The 18,941-nt window shown below is 46.6% G+C and overlaps 1 protein-coding gene across 1 annotated transcript in view; it reads left to right on the top strand.

Annotated features, from left to right (window-relative positions):
* Positions 1–309: 309 nt before the first annotated feature.
* The window catches only part of SRPX (sushi repeat containing protein X-linked), an 85,757-nt gene continuing 67,125 nt past the window's right edge, over positions 310–18,941 (top strand). Inside the window, exon 1 of the mRNA XM_058658756.1 lies at positions 310–415. Coding sequence (XP_058514739.1) covers positions 310–415 — 106 coding nt within the window. The remainder of the gene's footprint in view (positions 416–18,941) is intronic.

An 18,941-nucleotide genomic window follows, 5' to 3' on the forward strand; every position in this document is an offset into this window, starting at 1 on the left:
GAAACATATTGTGGGATATTACCGGTTTGCTGGGGAACGTTCCCGGCTGGGGCAACTCGGTTTCCAGAAGAAACCCCGGCACTGGTGGGTGGGAGCCTCAAAGTGCGCCCTGTTCCGGGGGAGGCGGAGAGAGGAGGGCAGGCTCCGGGCGGGAGGACTGGAGGGGGAGAGGCGAGAGGAGGAGTTTTTGCAGCCCTGCCCTCACCGGCTTTTCGAGCAGCCCCTGGGGCTCCCTGCTCTCCTTGGTCTCCACCCGCCCCCGAGAAGTGCGCTGCGTTGCTCCGGAGCCCCGAGAAGCGCCAGCTCGCTATGGGGAGACCCGCACTGTGGCCTGCCCTGAGGCTGCCGCCGCCGCCACCACTGCTGCTGCTGCTCCTGCTGCTGCTGCGCGCCCCTCCGAGTTGCTGCTTCCCAGGTAGGAGCCCAAAGCAGGGCTGCAAACCTCGACTGGACCCTGCGCTCCAGACCCAGGCAGGCTTGAGGGCGCCCTTTGTTGGCTCCCAACTCGTCTTTTACAACCGGAGGGAAACAATGACGTGGAACAGGCTGGCGTCTGGGCACGTGCGGAAGACAGCTCACTGTCCCAGGGCCAGGCGGGCGTCCTGGTGGCGCCAGGAGCCCGAGCACCCTTTGCAGGATTCCAGACTTCCAGTCGAATCCATGCCGGCCTAGGAGGCTAGGGAGAGAAATGTTGGACATGAACTAGTTTCTTAACAAGCGGAGTGTTGCCTGGGGAGGTGGCAATTTGTCCTGGAAGGCGCCCTTACCCCCTCCCTGCCACTCGAAGTCCCAGGCCACCCCTTGAGGTGCAGGGCACCAGCCAAGGTAAAGTGATTCTGGGGACAGCACGGGCGGGGCCTCCTTCCCATTTCCCCCACCCCCCTGCTGAGAATTCCCAGAAAGTTTGGCGAGAGCTGCCAGATGAGAGTGGTGACATGTGGCATGCACTTGGTTAGCTCTAGGGCAAGAGGGAGACGCTCCACTGAGCAGGGGTGGGGAGCGGAGGGTGAGATGGGGGATCTATGCTGCTACTTACCGTTCGACGGCGTGATCTATGGCACTGACGGGGATCCAAGCATTTATGGGGGGAGGTCTCATGGTGCGGGCAGAATCCAATTTGAAAATGGCATTTGAAAATGTCCAGCTAACTTCTTCCTGGAGGCTTATGTTAGGCCAGAGCTTCAGGGGAGCAGGGCAATGTGCCATGCACCCCGTGTGCTTGTAATGGGGAGGAAATCCATGGGTGCGATTTAATTCAGTGTTAATGGGTGATGTGGACTATAAGGAGTCCAAATATTTGGCTTTGCGTTCAGCAACATCATGAGCTGTTTAAACCTGGGATCTGAGAAAGCAACTTTCAAGTTCTTGCAGGAGGGCTGGTGTGTGTGTGTGTGTGTGTGTGTGGCGCGTGTGTGGGTGGGATAGAGGGGACAGGAAATTCCCAGATAGCTTGCTTAGGAGATGCCTGCTGGAAATGCTCAGCTGAACGAATGGCTAGAATATTTGTGTAAACAAATCAACAGAAACAGTTGTGTTTTGAGCTGGCTCTTGTGAGTTTTGAGCTGGAGGAACGGTTTCAGCGAGGAGACGTTATCCTCAGTACCGGGCAACTGGCATTCCCATGGTGTGTGCTCACAGCCCCCACTGCCAGCCACTCTAGCAGGAGTTAGGTTGAAAGGAAGCAAGAGGAGGAAAAGGAAGTCTTGAAGCAGACAAGATGCTCCTTCATGAGAGCGAGGGCAACAGCTGAAAGACGAGAGGCAGCTTTTCAATCCAACAGAGAGGTGTCTGTGTGCAGGCGTCCTGGCATCTCGGCTGCCCGAGTCCCTTCAGCAGGAAAAACCTGCTGAACTCCATCCTGTCTCCTGCCCTGCTTCTGCCTCTCCTTTCTCAAAGTTTCCACTTTTCTAAGGTAGAACCTGCTGCCAGGGCCCAGCCACCCGCAGAATCATGGCCTTGCCAGTTCGGGTCCTCGCTAGTTTGCTTCCCCCAGGTTGTTCTGACTCCTGGCCACTATTGACTCCTAAGCTGGCTCTGTTTCGACCTCAGATGAACTAGGGCTGATTGTAGTGACTGGAGAAGCTCTCCTTTTGAGCGATACCTGCATCTTCCAATAGCCTCAGGAAGTGTGTTCCACTGAGCACTGTCAAATCCAGAGGAGGGGGGTTTCAGTCCAAGCCAGCACTTTCAGGTGACTGTGGAAGGAAAGTCTCTCGGCCCATGGGTCTGAAGGCAAATCATACCCAGTGTGTTCATTCTCAGCACCGGGAGGCAGATTTTAAAGGCCATTTCAGAGGCACTTTCTTTGGAAGTAGAAATGATGAAGGTAAGAGGCTTGCAGTTGCACTTTGTTCTGCTAGCGTGCTGTATCAGAGTGGCATTTCAAATCTCAGCTATTCCACTTCTGATACAGCTTCCTGCAATGTGCTGTGGAAAGCAGCTCAAGATGTCCCAAGTCCTTAAACCCCTTCCACACACATGGGAGACATAGCGAAGCTCTTGGCTTCAACCTGGCCCGTCCCCAGTCATGACAGCCATTTGGCAAGTGAATTGGCAAATGGAATCTATCACTTTCTCCTTCTCTGTGTTTTTCAGATATATAAATCTTTTAATTTTTTTAAAGAGCCCTTGAATCTGGAACATTTGAAAGAATAAGGGAACTTGGGACCTCATCAGCATCTCCATTTTCTATATAAGCTCGAATAAGCATCTTATAGCAACAGGAAATGTGTCAGCATGAGAGTAAATCAATCCCATCCCCACTTTGCCACTCCTAGATCGCTGGAGTCCTTCCCTCTTCGAATTGGATACAGCTTTGCTGGCCCTCGGATAGATTCTTTGCAGCCTAGCAAAAAATGCAATTTCTAGAAAGCCATATGAAGTAGATGGGAAATTTATAGCAAACTTGTCCATGTTTAATTGTGTGGATGTTTCTAAAGGGTACAAGTTTTGATTCTGCTGTTAAAAGAATTCCTGAAGCCTATCCACACCGGTTTTCTTCTGCCAACAAGGCTGAGAATGGAGCATGGGTGTGATGGCCACTAAGGAAAGCCTCATGAATCTTTCTATATGTGGGGGAAACTAGTACAGCAGTAGTTTTCATCAGTCAAGGTCTGTGAAAGCCAAACAAGATCACATCAACCGTAGAAGGGTTCTGGAATGCCACACTTGCAGATAAGTATTAGGAACTGAACACCTGGCTCAGGGTATACAATTAACTTCTCACCTGAAGCAGGCTAGAAATTCCTATTTGGACTTAAAACATATAATCAGCTGACAAAATCACTGCAACACAAAAAAAAGGAGATACGCTGGAGAGAGCAGAGCATTTGTGTCTGGCATTTGCTTCATCCATGACACTCCCAGTGCAGTGTCACTGATCTCAGACTTGCGCACTGAATGAGACGAGACCATGATGGAGGCACTACCTTAATAGTTCTCACCTTATCAGTGCTCCTCGCACAAACGCAGGTGTAGCCCTTCTCTGTCACATTATCACGATAGCATTCTCACTTGGAGTCCCTCATTCCAATTCCTTATTCTTTCTCTGGTCTTCTCAATTGATTCATTTTATATCCTCTTAGTTACACCACTCCTCTACTCATAACCTTAGAGCAACAGTTCCCTGTTCTCTCTTAAGTAGAAAGTTCTCAATTATTTTCAGGGTGTTACACTTTGCTTCCAGGTTAGTTGGGCCAGCCTTTCTTTACTGTTTCATAAAATCCAGCCAAAATAGACTACCTGTACTTAAACAATTTGAGTCACATTTTCCTCCTTGGCAGGTTCTTCTTGCACTTGGAATGCCTCCCCACATCACCAGCCACTTGTCTCTCCAAATTCTGCTGCTCATCTAGTGACAACCCCACTTTGATGAAATCTTTTCTCCTTCAAATGGGAAGCCTTATCTCTAACCACAGCTCTGCACAGCTTTCATGTTGTGTTTATTCCATGTGCCATATATTATAATTCTTGTTCACTGCTTGGATTTTGAGCCGTTGAGGGCAGAAGTCATGCTATGTCTGATTTGTTTCCCATGGAGCCTAGCAGAGTACCTTGTGCCATGCAAGTGTTTAACTGACCAGTTCCCTATAATGACAGTGATGGGTCATGTGACAGGGAAGGAGCTGAGTGAAACACGTGCACAGATCAGTACGGTTTTGTAACACCATGAATCTACGTACGTGGAAATGATGTCTAGCTGGCTGCAGAGGTTGCTTGTAAATGCATGAGCACCCTCCATTTAAGCAATAATCTCCCCTGTAGGATACGATGAGAGACTGCAGTCACAAGCTGTAGTTTGCACTTGTTTTTACTGGCTACTTGGCTCTGGGTCCTTCCTCAGGAGTCAAATGGTTTCTTCAATAAATGCAAATATGCATGCTACATCCATTCCCTTTGCAGAGAACACAACTAAAATTTGTACTTGAAAGTGAAGGGAGAGTTTTAAAAGAAGGTTTACTTTTGCCAGGCTATAGTATAGCATACTGAAGGATAAGCTATTTCTAGGGAGTTTTGAAAAAAGTCATGGAAAACGTGTATTTTGAAAAACAATGAGAAATAGATTTCAATTTTTCTATCCAAATACTTTGATTTCTTTTTCTCACATGCTTAAGTACTCTTATGTGCTTGGGGTAAAAGAATGAAGAAGGAATGTAATTATTTTTAAAGATTTATGTTGGGGCCTGGCACAGTGGCCTAGTAGCTAAAGTCCTCGCCTTGCACACACGGGGATCCCATATGGGTGCTGGTTCTAATCCTGGCAGCCTCGCTTCCCATCCAGCTCCCTGCTTGTGGCCTGGGAAAGCAGTAGAGGACTGCTCAAAGCCTTGGGATCCTGCATCCATGTGGGAGACCTGGAATAGGCTCCGGGCTCCTGGCTTCAGATCGGCTCAACTCTGGCCATTGCGGCCACTTGAAGTGAGTCATCGGACGGAAGATCTTCCTCTTTGTCTCTCCTCCTCTGTATATATGCCTTTCAAATAAAAATAAATTTTTGAAGAATGCAGAAATTAAATCTACATAAAAAATTTATGTTGAAGGGAGAGAGAGTGGGGGAGAGAGAGAATGTTCTATTTTCTGGTCCACTGCCCTAACAGCCACAATGGCCGAGGTTGTTCCAGGAGCCAGTAATTCCATCCAGTTTTCTCTTGTGAGTGGCAGGGACCCAAATACCTGGGCCATCCTCTGCTGCTTTCCTGGTTACACTAGCAAGGGACTGAGTCAGAAGTGAAACAGTGAGAATTCTAACCAGTGCCCTGACATCACAAGCAGTAGGTTCATCCACAACACCTAAACTCTGGTCTCAAAGTATGTAATTCTTTCTCTCTAGTCGGTTTAGGGCTTATGGGGGAAATAGACACAGAGCTATCTCAGTTGGCAAGTATTATAAAACAGATGGGTCAACGATGCCTGGGAGCACAGGGAGGAACCAGGACACTGAGCCTGGATGTTGAATAATGATGCTCAGAAATGATAATATTGCAAGGGTGATGCTAAATGTCCAAGGAAAACTGAAGGTGGAGAATCTGTGGGCTTTTCCAGGAACATTCTGGAAGAAAATGAAAGTCTATGGGAGTGTCCTTTTTCTGGGCAGAAGCTCCTATCAATTTAAAACCACTTCTCCCCGCATCATCTTCATGAATTTGGTGAGAAAGTAAGCACTTAATAGACACAAAAATCAACGTACAAAGCAAGACGAGATCAGCACAGGCAAGCTTTGAACCAGTATGCAGCTGGGCTCTCCATTTCTAGTCAGCTGAAAGTTTCTCAGTTCAGCTTATTTAAAAAGCAGAAGCAAATGTGTCATCATAGATGATGCTTCCCTTCGGGCTGGGCAGACAATTTGTCACACCATCCACATCACACATTGTCTGGGATCTTTGAGAATCTTTAGCCACCATTTGTAGATGAGTTATTTGACTGAAATAATCATGGCAGGGTGTCAAACTATTCTATTTTAAATATTTTTGTAGAATTTAACAAGCATTTCAAAGGTAATACTTCCCAAAGAAAAACTCAGGATACCAAAGTGAGGGAATTTGCAGTTCTCAGAACAAGAGATCCATTTGGACAGGCAACAAATCAGGGCATAGTTAATTGCTGAGGCAGCTGTTGGCTATCAAATCATCCCAGGACTCCACTGGAAGAGATTTAGAAATTTTAAGCACTTCTGGCAGCAGGATTTTCAGATAAATATTTAAGGAAAAAATCTGTGCAAGAGAAGTTATTAGTAGCACTGCTAAGCTCCTAACTTTGCCAGCTGATAATTGGTTGCACCTGGATGCTACAAGTATATGGTATACTCTGGCCTCAAACCTCTGGAGCACTCATTCCCGAACTGAATGATTCACTCACCCGTAATCCTTAGCTCATACTGGATGCCTCTGTGTGCATTGTTCTCCAAGGGGAAGATAAATGGATCTGGACATAATGACTTGGATTGTCCCATAGATTTGGGGTTGTAAATTGCGTAGACTTGTTTTAAAACTTTTGTATGAGTAATAGTCAGACCCAAACATACAGTTTGGAAAAAGACTTTTTATCTTATCCTTGAAATATCATTGCCATGATGGTTTTGTGATGCAGCGGCCTAAGCTGCTCTTGCACACCTTCATTCTGTATTGGAATGCTGGCTGTTCCACTTCCAATCTAGCTTCTCGCTAATGATCCGACAGGCAGCAGATGAGCATGCACGTGCTTGGGCTTCTGCCACCCATGCAGGACATCCGGATGGAGTTCTGGGCTCCTGATTTCAGCCTGGCCTAGCCCTGACTATTGCAGGCATTTGAAAAAGGAATCCTTGTATGAAAGAACTCTCCCTCTCCTGTCACTCCTTTTTTAAAGATTGTTTTACTATTTTCCATGAAACAATTTTGTAGGTATAAGGATTCCCTCATTTCTCCACCTTTTTTCATCTATTCAGCTTTTATATTATTACAGCAGTATGGTCTTCCAGCAACTGTTGCAAGCTCAATATTCTGTTACCCATGTACACCATGGTGTTACAGGTATAGACAAAGGCAGAAAATGTAGCATTGTATTGAGGCACTCCGCCTTTCAAATAGATGAAAAGAAGTAAACATTCTTAAAAAGGACTGGGGGCAGGCCAGGTCAGGCCAGGCTACAGCATCCAAAGGCAAAGGTCATGACAGGTGAGGGACAATGCCAAGCTGGGTCAGACCAACCATGGTTTGCGCAAGTTCTATGGCTGGGAACAGGCCTGGTTGGGGAGCTAAGGAGACGCCCTGGCTGGGTTGTGGTTCTCGCTGGTGAGTGCTGGGGCCGGAGTGGGAGCTGAGTTCTGGACTGGATATGCCTGCAGTGTCCCTCAGCACAAGTGTGGACTGGGGCTGGGCATGCTGGAATGGGCTAGACTCCAGCACCAACTGATGCTGGTGAGGACCATGATAGGTGTAAGATAGGCTAGACTAGATTTTTGCCCTTGCTGAACCAGGTGTGAGCTGTGTCTGCGTTTGGACCAGGCTGGGCTGGGCTGTAAGCCCCAGCAATAAAAACCAGAATGGGTTGAAGGCTATTCAGGAAAGACCACTGTTCCTGCTAGGACAAGAGGTACACTTAGCAGGGCTGGCCCACGGACCCATTGGTATGTGCGAGATCTGGCATTGGGAGAGGTTCTGATGGAGGAGCTTGGGAAACTTCTCTGTCAGGACACAGTCCCTGAAGGTGAGCATTAAGTACCATGATAGGGAGCAGCCCAGACCAGGTCCTGGAACAGTATTCAGCAACATTCATTTGGCATAGGTCAGGGACAAACCAAGCAGGGCCAGTTCAAATCACCCACCGGCAAATCCAAGCACTAGAATGGAGTGTGGGTTGGGCCAGGTTCAGTCATGACACATACCAGTACACATGTGGGCTGGGACTGGGTGCCAGCTGGGCTGGGCTAGGCTGTAGCCCCCACCAGCGTGAGCTAGAATTGGGGGTGGACTGGGCCTGGCCAGGCTACAACACCCACTGGCAAATGCCGAGGTGAGGTGGGCCATGCCAGACTGGGCTGCAGCAACCAACCAGCACACGTGAGACCCAGGGGAAGGGGCAAAACCAGTAGGGGGGCTGCATGGGGCTCCCATGCTGGACCACCACTTCAGATAGAGAGTGTGAGTTGGGATGGGGACAGACCAGACCGGGCAGGGCTGCAACACCTGTTAGTATCATGTGCGCTAGATCAAGGAAAAGCTAGGCTGGGCTGACTGTTCTTTCTGGTGCAAGCATAAGTCATAGTAACTGTGGGTTGATTGAGCTTTGCCCAGTATCAGCTACCAGATGCTGGCACTGGGGATTAATTCTGTCAAGTCAAACTGCAGAACCACTTGGATAGTGCATGTATGCTCCAGATGTAAGCCCATTAGGGAAACAGTGGGCACCTCCCTCTTGGGTTGCCACTCTAACTAGTGAGCATGAGAACCAGGACTAGGGACAGGAATGGCTACTCAGAGAATGGCCCTCACTGGCAGGTGTATGGGCTGGATACTAAGTTGGTTGTATTGAACTAGACTTCAATGCCCATTGACATATATGAGAGCTGAATGGGATGTGGGACAGACTGGACCAGTCTGCAGTACATACTGGCAAGCATGGGAGACAGGGCAGGGAGCAGGCCTGGTGGGGATTACTGTGGGTTGCTCTGACTAGGCTGCAGCTTTCACCAGATTGCGTGAGGGCTGAGGTGTGTGGTGAGCAGGATCAGGCTGGGCTCCAACACCCATTGGTTTGTGTAGAAGACAGGGCTGGAGGCAGAACTGACCCAGCAATTGCAACCACCAGCATATACATAGGCTGCATGGGGTGATGGACTGTGCCAGACTCTGTACTGGCAAGCACACACAAGACTCAGTTTTGGGATCACTTCAGATGAAGTTTCTTTGGGGATTTTACCCCAATTGAACTGCTGGACTCAGTACCCCAACCATGAAGAGAATGGCAGGTTCTGTGGTCTGACCATGGAGTGCATGTGTCAAATCTGAGCCTCTTCAGTGGCTCAGATGGAGCAGTGGACAGCATGTCCGGGTGCACATGGAAGACATGGCAGTACATTGGAGCCTGTAGAGGACACTTGGTACAATGACAGAGGACAGAACAAATTGATCAATTACCCAAGCCAAGTGTTAGCAGTGAAAAATCTGGGCAAGTAGAGACACTAATGTGGACTATGTCAGCCAGTGGATTCTGGAGAGATTTCATCATGCTTGGAATGGTGAGATTGGCAGTAATTCAGAACTGTTGAACTATCAAAACCACTTCAGCAGTACCCTCACAGCATGCCCCACATCGGGGACCCTGGGATGGTTGGGAGGCTGGGTGGGGCTTCTCCTTTTGTCTTCTCCCTTCCCCTAGATACAGAAAGGGAAAACCAGAATGTGGAAACAATGGTCTTACCCACTTTCTGTAGCCCCTGACCCTTTGCGTTCTAATCAACTATGTAAAGATCATCAAAATAATAACAATAAAATAGCTATACAGTACTATATTTTCCTACAGTGTGATAGATGTGACTTGGCTGTTGGCAATGCCATCCAGTTGTACTTATTGAGTGGCTCTTCAAAATTGGTTATCAAAAGATGGCCTAACAGAAAACCCTGCTCTGTCACTTACTGTGTGGGTGGCTTAGCTGAATGTCCTGGCCAGTTGCAGGGGTCCTAGAATGTTCCACAGCCGTGGTTAAGTTAGGGTCACAGAAGGAGAATTCAGCCAAGATTAGACAGATGCATTGTGGAGTGGGGAGGAAGCGGTGGTGTGACCACATGCCCCACCTTTTTAGAATCTGCCCAAGAATGCCTGTTCCTTATAGAAACACCAACAGATACTGACTCAGCTTTTCAGGCCAAGACTCCAATTCCTTTCAATACCCAATGTTGAAATTCTGATTCATTTAGACTTTTTTTCCTTCTATTTTTTATTTTATGATACAGTTCCATAGGACCTGGGATTTCCCCTACCCCCTCCCCAAATCCCCTACCCCAAACAGAGTTCCCCTGTGTAATTACAACAACATAGTTCCTCATAAACAGTCCTAAATCCATTATTGCTGGCATGGACAATGGCAGAGTCCAGCATTCCATTGTCAAGACACATCCAACAGTTTCACTGGAGTCAATCCTTGACCCAGAAGTAAAGATGCGCAGTGCACCCTATACTCATAGCTGGACATGTCAGTGTCCATTACAAAGACACTATAAATCCCCCCAGTGAAAAGCATTTGCTCAATGTATTCCTCAGTTAACTCAAGTTGGCAAAGGCATTTGCTCCTTTGCAGGAGATTCTTTAGCAATATCCATTGTGCCTTTGTCTCTTCTTTTGCTCTTGGTCATTGTGCTTCTGGTTAGCAGATTTTTCTCCTCAGGGTCTGTTTCTCAGCTGTGTTACCCACCATTCTCCAATTCAGTTTTCTTTTTTCTTTTTTTTTTTTTTTTAAGATTTATTTTATTTTCATTACAAAGTCAGATATACTGAGAGGAGGAGAGATAGAGAGGAAGTGGAGCTGCTGGGATTAGAACCAGCAGCCATATGGGATCAAGGCGAGGACCTTAGCCACTAGGCCACGCTGCCGAGCCCTCCAATTCAGTTTTCTTATTGTGGTTGGTACACGTCTCTTTTCAGTCACTTGTGCCGTTCCCTCCCGAGAGTTTCAGATCTGGGCTCTTATGTTAGACTTCCATCATGATCTCCACAGCCTCGGTTCCTGGCTCAGCACTCTACCTCCTGTGATCCTGTGCTTTTGTTGCACCATTGTCTGTACAATGTTTCTCCTACTCCCAGTTGGCACAGTTCCCACGATTAGCTATTTAGGACACCTGGTGTCTCCCTAGATTGTTGACAGTGTTGATCTTGCTCGTACCTGCTGGCCATTAGGTCTGAGGGCCACATGGACCTGTTTGGAGTTGTAAGATGCCAAAGTCAGTATTAATTTCAATGTGGGACCAATGCAATGCACTGAGCTCAGTGAATTCGGTACCAGCTCAGTGTGGGTGCAGCTCACTGTTGTCCCTCAAACCCTTTGTCACACTGTACAAAATGGCACTTGATGTGCCACTACTGGAGTTCTTGACCTGCTGACTGTTAGATCTGGGGGCTACCTGGACCCATTTTGGGTGGAACCTGTAGGATGCCACATTGCTGCAATTCAGTGACCCCAAAATGAGTTTGCTCCCAGATTAGTGCTTGCACAGTCCTGTCCCAGAGCGCCTCTCTACACAAGGTGTTTCCTGATTCCATTTGGCTGGGGTTGTGCTGTGAAATCCACCCTGTTCCCACACTACCTGTTTGGGATCTGCTGCTCTATCTCTGCTCCTGATCAAATCAAACAATGCAGCAGGACGGGCAATTTCTTGTCTGGGTTCACCTACTGAGCTCCCGGTAAACTCCCCTTCCCACCTGGTTCCAGGTGGAGTTCCGAACACCGGTGCAGTACAGATCACCACTGGCTGAGTGCTGCTGGACTTTCTGGTCACTGCAACACCACCCCATTGTTTTCCATTGCTTTTCTGTGTCGTTCCGACTCCAGGCACCCCTCTGCCATTGGTGTGTTCTCTCCTATCACCTGGAATATGCCCTCTTTGCTTCACCCTTGCTAATGTTTCTCCATCTGTTTAAATGCCTCACCCTACATCTCTATTTAGATTTCAACTCAACTTTCCAAGGGATAGGATCATATCATATCTCTATTAGCTATTCATGGATCCAGTGCCACAGCCACAGGAGCAGATGTAAGATCTTGTTCATTTTTCTATCCTTGTGATCTAGCAGAGGACTGAGAGGCAGTCTGCGGGTCTAGGTACTGATAGCTTCCTGAACGCTTGCCTCTAGCCAGTCTTGTGCCACTGGCTGTCTATCTCTAGCTCGGGCTCTCTCTGGATTCTCTCAGGAGTTTCTCTCATCCATTTTGCTGCCTGGACCATCTAATTCATGCAGCTGCAAAACTTGGATTAGGTAGACCCCCAGAATAATCACTGCCTGCTTTTCAGGGAATAGCCTGTGAGGCTTAGCAAGTTGAAGGGATTTATCTGGGGTCACACAGAAGTTAAAAGCAGTGCTGGAAGTGGAACTCACTCTACTGACTCTGGAATTCCCTGCACTGTATCACAAGCATGTATAGAATTTAGTTTTTGAGTGGTTACCATATGTTAGGCACCATGCCGGGCAGTACTGAGAAGCAGGCATGGGTGAACTGCATGAGGGCACTCGTCAAGTCCTTGGGCAGGATTTTGCTTAGCATTGCCATCTGTGGTGCTTGGCTTCCGTCCAGAATCATATGTGGGGGCTGTTTGCATGCTCCTCAGGAGTCCTAAGACACTGCTGCCACACTGCCAGTTCTGGTCCACCGTGGAAGATGCTGGGGTCCCAAATCTGTCCTTTCTACATCCCTCTGCATCTTTCCATTCTTTACCTGATTTGTGATGACATCTTTAACACATTTATTGAGGTATAATTCATATATCATACAACCTATCCATTTAAACTGTAAATTCAGTATTCATAGTATGTTCATCATCACAATCTTACAATATTTGCATTATTCCCCCAAAACATCCCATGTCCCTTAGCCATCACTCCCCATTCTCCCATCTACAATCCTAGGCAACCTCTAGCTTTCTTATTTTTCATTGCTTCTCAGCCTTTTGGCTAAGATTAAATGTAGTTTTCTTCTTTCTGTCTATAGGTTTTCATATTCTTGGCAATGCGCATGAATAAAATGGCTATACACGTAAAGTATAATACTTTTTCTTTTGTGTGTGGCTTCTTTCACTTTACAAGGTTTATGTGTAGCACATGTCATGTGATTCTTTTATATGGACACGCGCTGTCCCATTGTATGGTTATAGCACATTTTATCTGCTCATCTGTGGGCATTTGTATTTTGTTCACACTTTATGTCTGTTAGGGACAATGCAGCAGAGAGCATTTGTACATGTTTTTTTTTTCTGAAGATATATTATTTCTCTTGAATAGATACCTAGGAATGGAGCTGTTGGGTTGTATGGTAACTCTGTATTAAATCATTTGTAGTGCTACCAGAATATTTTCCAAAGTGACTGCACCCTTTTACTTGCCCACTAGCAGTATGTGCTGTTTACAACCTTTCTGCACCCACTTGTCTTTTTCATTAGGTGAAATCATATTATCACAGCACATTAACAACTTCTACTCAAGGGCTCAGTGGCAAAGCTGTGTCCGTTCTGCCAAGCATGGTAAGATACTAGCAAGGGTCAGCCAGTGGTGTCTTCCACCCTGGCACTGCTCACTGCAGGACCACTACAAGCATAAAAATCACCTTTAGGTGAATTAGGAAAAAGTATGCTGTCTGGGTACATGTAGTTCCCTGGCCTGGGGCTTGGTCACAGGACAGATTGGGGGCTGGTTAGGGAAAGTATAGAAGGAGGACTCAACCACTAGAGTGATGGGAGCCCACTTACTGTTTTGATGGGTATGACAGCGGGTGCTGCGGTACAGGAATCTTGCTGGTGAACAATATACGCAGCCCTGGATGTCAGCTCTAAATGGTAGAGAAGTGTAGGTCTCATATTCTTACAAAGCCCATGATTATTTAAAAGGAGAACAAAACAAAGTTGTGTTTGCATGTCAGCAGTATCCTTGCACCCTCAAGTTACCCGACATCAAGACAGAAATACGAAAGTTTGGATCCCAACCAAGACCAGCGAAATAGGCATCTTGATTTTTAACAAGAGCCTTTTAGGAGATTCTTAAACATGGTGAAATTTGAGAAGCATGGGTCTGATGACTGAGTCCTATCCTTTGACAAGACAGTGGCTTGCCTGTTTGTGACTGCCACATAGTGACTCACTGTCCTTCCCCCTTTCTTTCCATCACTGAATCCTCTGAATTCCTTCTCTAAGTCCTGGGCATTCCTGAGATAAGCATGTACAGTCTTTAGCTTTCTGCTCCCTTTTCTAACTCAAAACCAGACTCAACACTTTGAGGACCCTAAACTTAATCTCCTTCTAAGTCCTTCTAAGTCTTTCTGCCAGGAGTACAGTCCTTGCCAGGTCTAACCTTTACCAACAGCAAGCACATGCACAGTTCCGTGGCAACGTGGGCTCTGCATGGTTAGTTCCTCATGGGAGGTTGGTGTTGTGGCACAACCTGCAGTGTTGGTATCCCATGTCAGAGTTTCCTAAAGTGCCACCTGCTGTGTGTGTGCTTGAACTTCCTGCTAATGCACCTGAAAAGCAGTGGAAGAGACCAGGATGGAGTCCCAGGCTCCTGACTTTGGCCTGGCCCATACGTGTCCTCTGTGATCATTAATGGATTGAAGCAGTAGATGGAAGATCTCTTTCTATGTCTCCCTTCTGTCACTCTACCTTTCAAATAAATGTTTTTCTTTTAAAAAAAAAGATGTACCTTGTGTTCCAGCTTCTTATAGAATGCAGCCTGGTTTGGTAAAGGTTGCTCTGTCTCTCCAGCAAGACCTTGTTTTGGGGCTGAGAATTCCCAGAATTGACCAATCCCTAAGACATGGGAACTGCATATCTCTGTGCTACTGGAAATCAGTGCTACTAGAATTAAGGGTACAAAGAGGACCCCTAGGAGGATAGGTGAGTAAAACTGGTAGAAAAGCTCAGCTGAGCACACCCAGTCTCCCACAGTAAGTCCCCCCAATCTACAAACTGGGTAAGTCAGGAAGACCAACCTGTTCACAGCATTTAAAGGGGATCCTGTCGCCTTTTCAACGAGTTGTCTGGTTAAGTGGTTTACAGTGATATATGGGCAGGCTGAAGATTAAATAGGAAACTTCCTGGCCCCAGCTCTGAGTCTTGCGATGTGGTGGTTCTAGGGTAAGGACTAGTAGTATAGGGCAGGAGTTATTCTACATACTAAGTGTAAGCAAGCCAAGTGGACCCATTGCATGTTTTTTTTATTGATGGATCTAATGATGAATATAACTTTTTTTCAATGATTGAGAAAATAAAAAAAATTATGACACATGCAAATGATATAACATTCAAATTTAATGTCACTAGGTAGCAGTCATGTTCATCTGGGTATTGCCTATGTCTATTTGATGATACAGTGACAGAACTGAGTGGTTTTGACAGAGCAAAGCTGGAAAACTGTCCTTTAGGAATAAAGCTTATCAGCCCATATCCAGGTCTTCTCATTCAACATGTGGTTCAAGGACCTGCCTCCTCTGGGAGCTTTATAGAAATGTACATATCCTTAAATGCCATCTCAGACTTATGAAGTCAAAATGAACCTTTTTAATAGGAGTCTGTCTGTTCAGGACTGCTTGCAGCCTGCATGAGTCTCAACTCAGAATTCATTGTGAAAGTCTAGGTTAGCATACTGTAACTACTATTGTATATTGTGATGTTAATTTCTCTGATATATAGCTGGATATCTCATTCTTAAAATTTGAGTCTTGGTAACCACTGAGTATTTTAGACTCTGTAGAAACCACATCTCTCTTTTATTGTCACCAACTCTTGTCTAAGATCCAACTTCCCAATCCAAGATTGGAGGTGGATTGGCCTTTGCTACTTGCTGACAGACTTCCTTGGTATTGCCAGGATTTCTGGGTGACAGGCTTAGATGGCTCCAGATCTGATGCCCTGCCAAGATTCTGCTATGTACTCTGCTCCACAGCTTTCTCTAATCCCAACCCGAACCCTAATCTTAACCCCTTCCTGGAAGTACTGCTTCCTACGAGGTTCACAGATGTCCAATGAGCAGCAGGGTATGTTAAAGTTGGGGAATGACAGTGCTGTAGTTTATCTGCTCTGATACCCGATTGCCACTATGGAGGTGTTGAGGGTGGGCTCTTAAAGAGATGATCTGGTCATTAAGGGGAACCAATGCCTTTCTTACGAGAGTGAATTCTTGCTTTTGTTGGACTCTTACTTTTTAAGAGAATGGGTTATGTTCTATTTTATGCTTTTTGCTTATTTATCTGATAGGCAGAGCATCAGACAGGAAGAGACAGAGAGACAGATCTGGGCCAAGCTAGAAACCAGGAACTCCGCCATCCTGGTCTCCCACCTGAGTGGCAGAGGGCCAAATTCTTGGGCCATCTTCCCCTGAAGCTGGAAGAGAATGGAGCAGCCATGGCTTGAGCTGGCATTCTGATATGGGATACTGCCCTTGCAAGTGACAGCTTGACCTGCTCACCAGGATGCTGCCTTAGAGTGGGTTATTAGAGCAAAGCTACCCCTCTTATCCTGTCCTATTGGATATTCCCACTTGCCCTTCCCTTCCTTGTCATGAGTTGAAACAGTGAGGCCTTGAGCAGGTGTGGCCATCCAATCTTGGACTGCCCAACCTCTAGAAATCAGCCAAAATGAATTTTTTTTCATAAATTACCCAGTTTCAGGTTTTTGTTGACAGGAAGAGAAAATGGACAATGGCCCTGAATTAACTGTCTATTGTGGGACTGCAGGGTTCTGAGTGTGCTTAGGGACCATGTTACCCTCAGAGAAAATGGACACAGGGAATAGCAACATCTCAGAGTCTTAGAGTGAGCGATCCTCAGAGCAGCAGCAGGCTAGCAACACCTGGGAACTTATTTGATGCCTAAGTTTTTTTAAGATTTATTTTTATTACAAAGTCAGATATACAGAGAGGAGGAGAGAGGAAGATCATCCATCCGATGATTCACTTCCCAAGTGAGCGCAACGGGCTGGTGCTGTGCCGATCCGAAGCCAGGAACCAGGAACCTCCTCCGGGTCTCCCACATGGGTGCAGGATCCCAAAGCTTTGGGCTGTCCTGCTCTGCTTTCCCAGGCCACAAGCAGGGAGCTGGATGGGAAGTGGAGCTGCCGGGATTAGAACCGGCGAGGACTTTGGCTGCTAGGCCACGCTGCCGGGCCCTTGATGCCTAAGTTCTCAGGCCTCACCCAAGAGCTGGATCAGGAGCTCAGGTTGGGAGAAGTTGAGCCCAGCAGTCTGTTTGAATAGACTCTCCCAGGAATCCTGATGCATGCTCAAGTGTGAGAACCACCAGTGTGGATGTTTCCAAATTATCTTCTCAAAGCATCTCATTAATCCGATGTTTCACATTTGTACATCTGTTGTTTTTAGTAAGAGTTCTGCTTTTGGTTTCAGGACAGGACATTTGGGAACATGACATTGAATTTCCTGAAGCATTTACTTGTGGCAGTGACCACGGCAGGCTTGGTGGGAAGGAGAAAAATTTCAAAAACTTTAGATAGCATCATCTGTCCCACATCTGTCCCCCTAAGCAGTTATATGCATGCTTGGTGGGAAGACGTTGCCTCAAGTTGAATGCCACCAGCTTTTGGCTGTTGCAAACATGTGTTCCTTCAAACATGTTTTTGTGTAGTAGAATGTGAAGAAAGCTGGGAACAGCATGGGAAATATTTTGCCTCCTCTGTATACTGATTTCTTTCAGAATTCTCCTTTATTCTTCTGGGAAAAATCTTCATGCAAGTCCCAAGCCCCTATTTATTGGCCAGCCAAGTCCCGATGGCTTGGGCCTGTGTACTACCTGGCAGTGCGGGACCCTTGTGTTCCTGGAAGACGTCAGATTGGAGGATGCGCTGTATGTGTGACAATGACATCCTGTGCCCTCACTGAGTGCTTTTTTATAATTTGCTCTCAGTTTGGAATCTCATTTGGAAGCCCTAGTTACACTTGGGTTTGCAAGTGAGGCGAGGATACTTCCTCCATAGGTTGGCTGCTGAGAACAGATGGGAGTGAGGGATGGTAGAGCCAACCTGACCTGGAGTTTTCAGGAAAAAAATATAAGATGACTGACAAATTCCATTTCCCTTAGAAATGTTAATTGATATATGTTTATACTTATTTCTGGGGTACATTGCTATAATTTAATGTGTGTGCAATGTGTAATGATTAGGTCATGGTAACAAGTGCTTCCAGCCCCTTGAATATCGTTTATCTTGTTGGGATCCTGCAAAATCTTATCAAATTATTTTGGAATAATTATTTCCTTTGGGGGGCCAGAAGGTAGAATTATTTTTTTAAGATTTATTTATTTTTATTGCAAATACAGAGAAGGAGAGGCAGGGAGGTACATCTTTCATCTGATGATTCACTCCCCAAGTGGCTGCAACAGCTGGAGCTGAGTTGATCCGAAGCCAGGAGATGGGAACTTCTTCTGGGTCTCCCACATGGGTGCAGAAACCCAAGGCTTTGGGCCATCCTCCACTGCTTTCCTAGGCCACTAGCAGGGAGCTGCATGGGAAGTGGGGCCACCAGGATTAGAACTGGTGCCCATATGGGATCTTGGCACGTTCAAGGCGAGGTCTTTAGCCACTAGGCTGCTGTGCCAGGCCCCAGAATTCTTTTTTTTTTTTTTAAGATTTATTTTGTTTTTATTAGAAAGTCAGATATACAGACAGGAGGAGAAACAGAGAGGAAGATCTTCCATCTGATGATTCACTCCCCAACAGATCCGAAGCCAGGAGCTCGGAGCCTCTTCCGGGTCTCCCATGTGGGAGCAGGATTCCAAGGCTTTGGGCCATCCACAACTGCTTTCCCAGACCAAAGCAGGGAGCCAGATGGAAAGTAGGGCTGCTGGGATTAGAACTGGCACCTATATGGGATCCCTGCACATGCAAGGTGAGGACTTTAGCCACTAGGCTACCATGCTGGGCCCGAAAGGTAGACTTGTTATGTTGTACTTCACTTCTCTTGGCCCGGTGGTCTGAACTAACATGGAAGATTCTCTCTCCCCCTCACTCTCATAAAAATACAAACAATAAATACACAAAGTTTAAAAATGTAAATTAGCATTCTGATTTTGTCTGAGAGCTCATGTCTGTCAGGCCTCTTCTCAGAGATCACTTGTTCTACGGCCATCCCATTTTCCTAAAAGGAGCCCAACTTAAAATGGACATTTAAGAATAGCCTTCATGATGGAAGAGGTTACATTAGGGTGATATCTGGATGCAGAGAGGGAGTTAGGGTCCCAGGTAGAATGCAGCTCCCCG

This window comes from Ochotona princeps, chromosome X (genome assembly GCF_030435755.1).
Source record: "Ochotona princeps isolate mOchPri1 chromosome X, mOchPri1.hap1, whole genome shotgun sequence".
In the NCBI taxonomy this organism is placed as follows: domain Eukaryota; kingdom Metazoa; phylum Chordata; class Mammalia; order Lagomorpha; family Ochotonidae; genus Ochotona; species Ochotona princeps.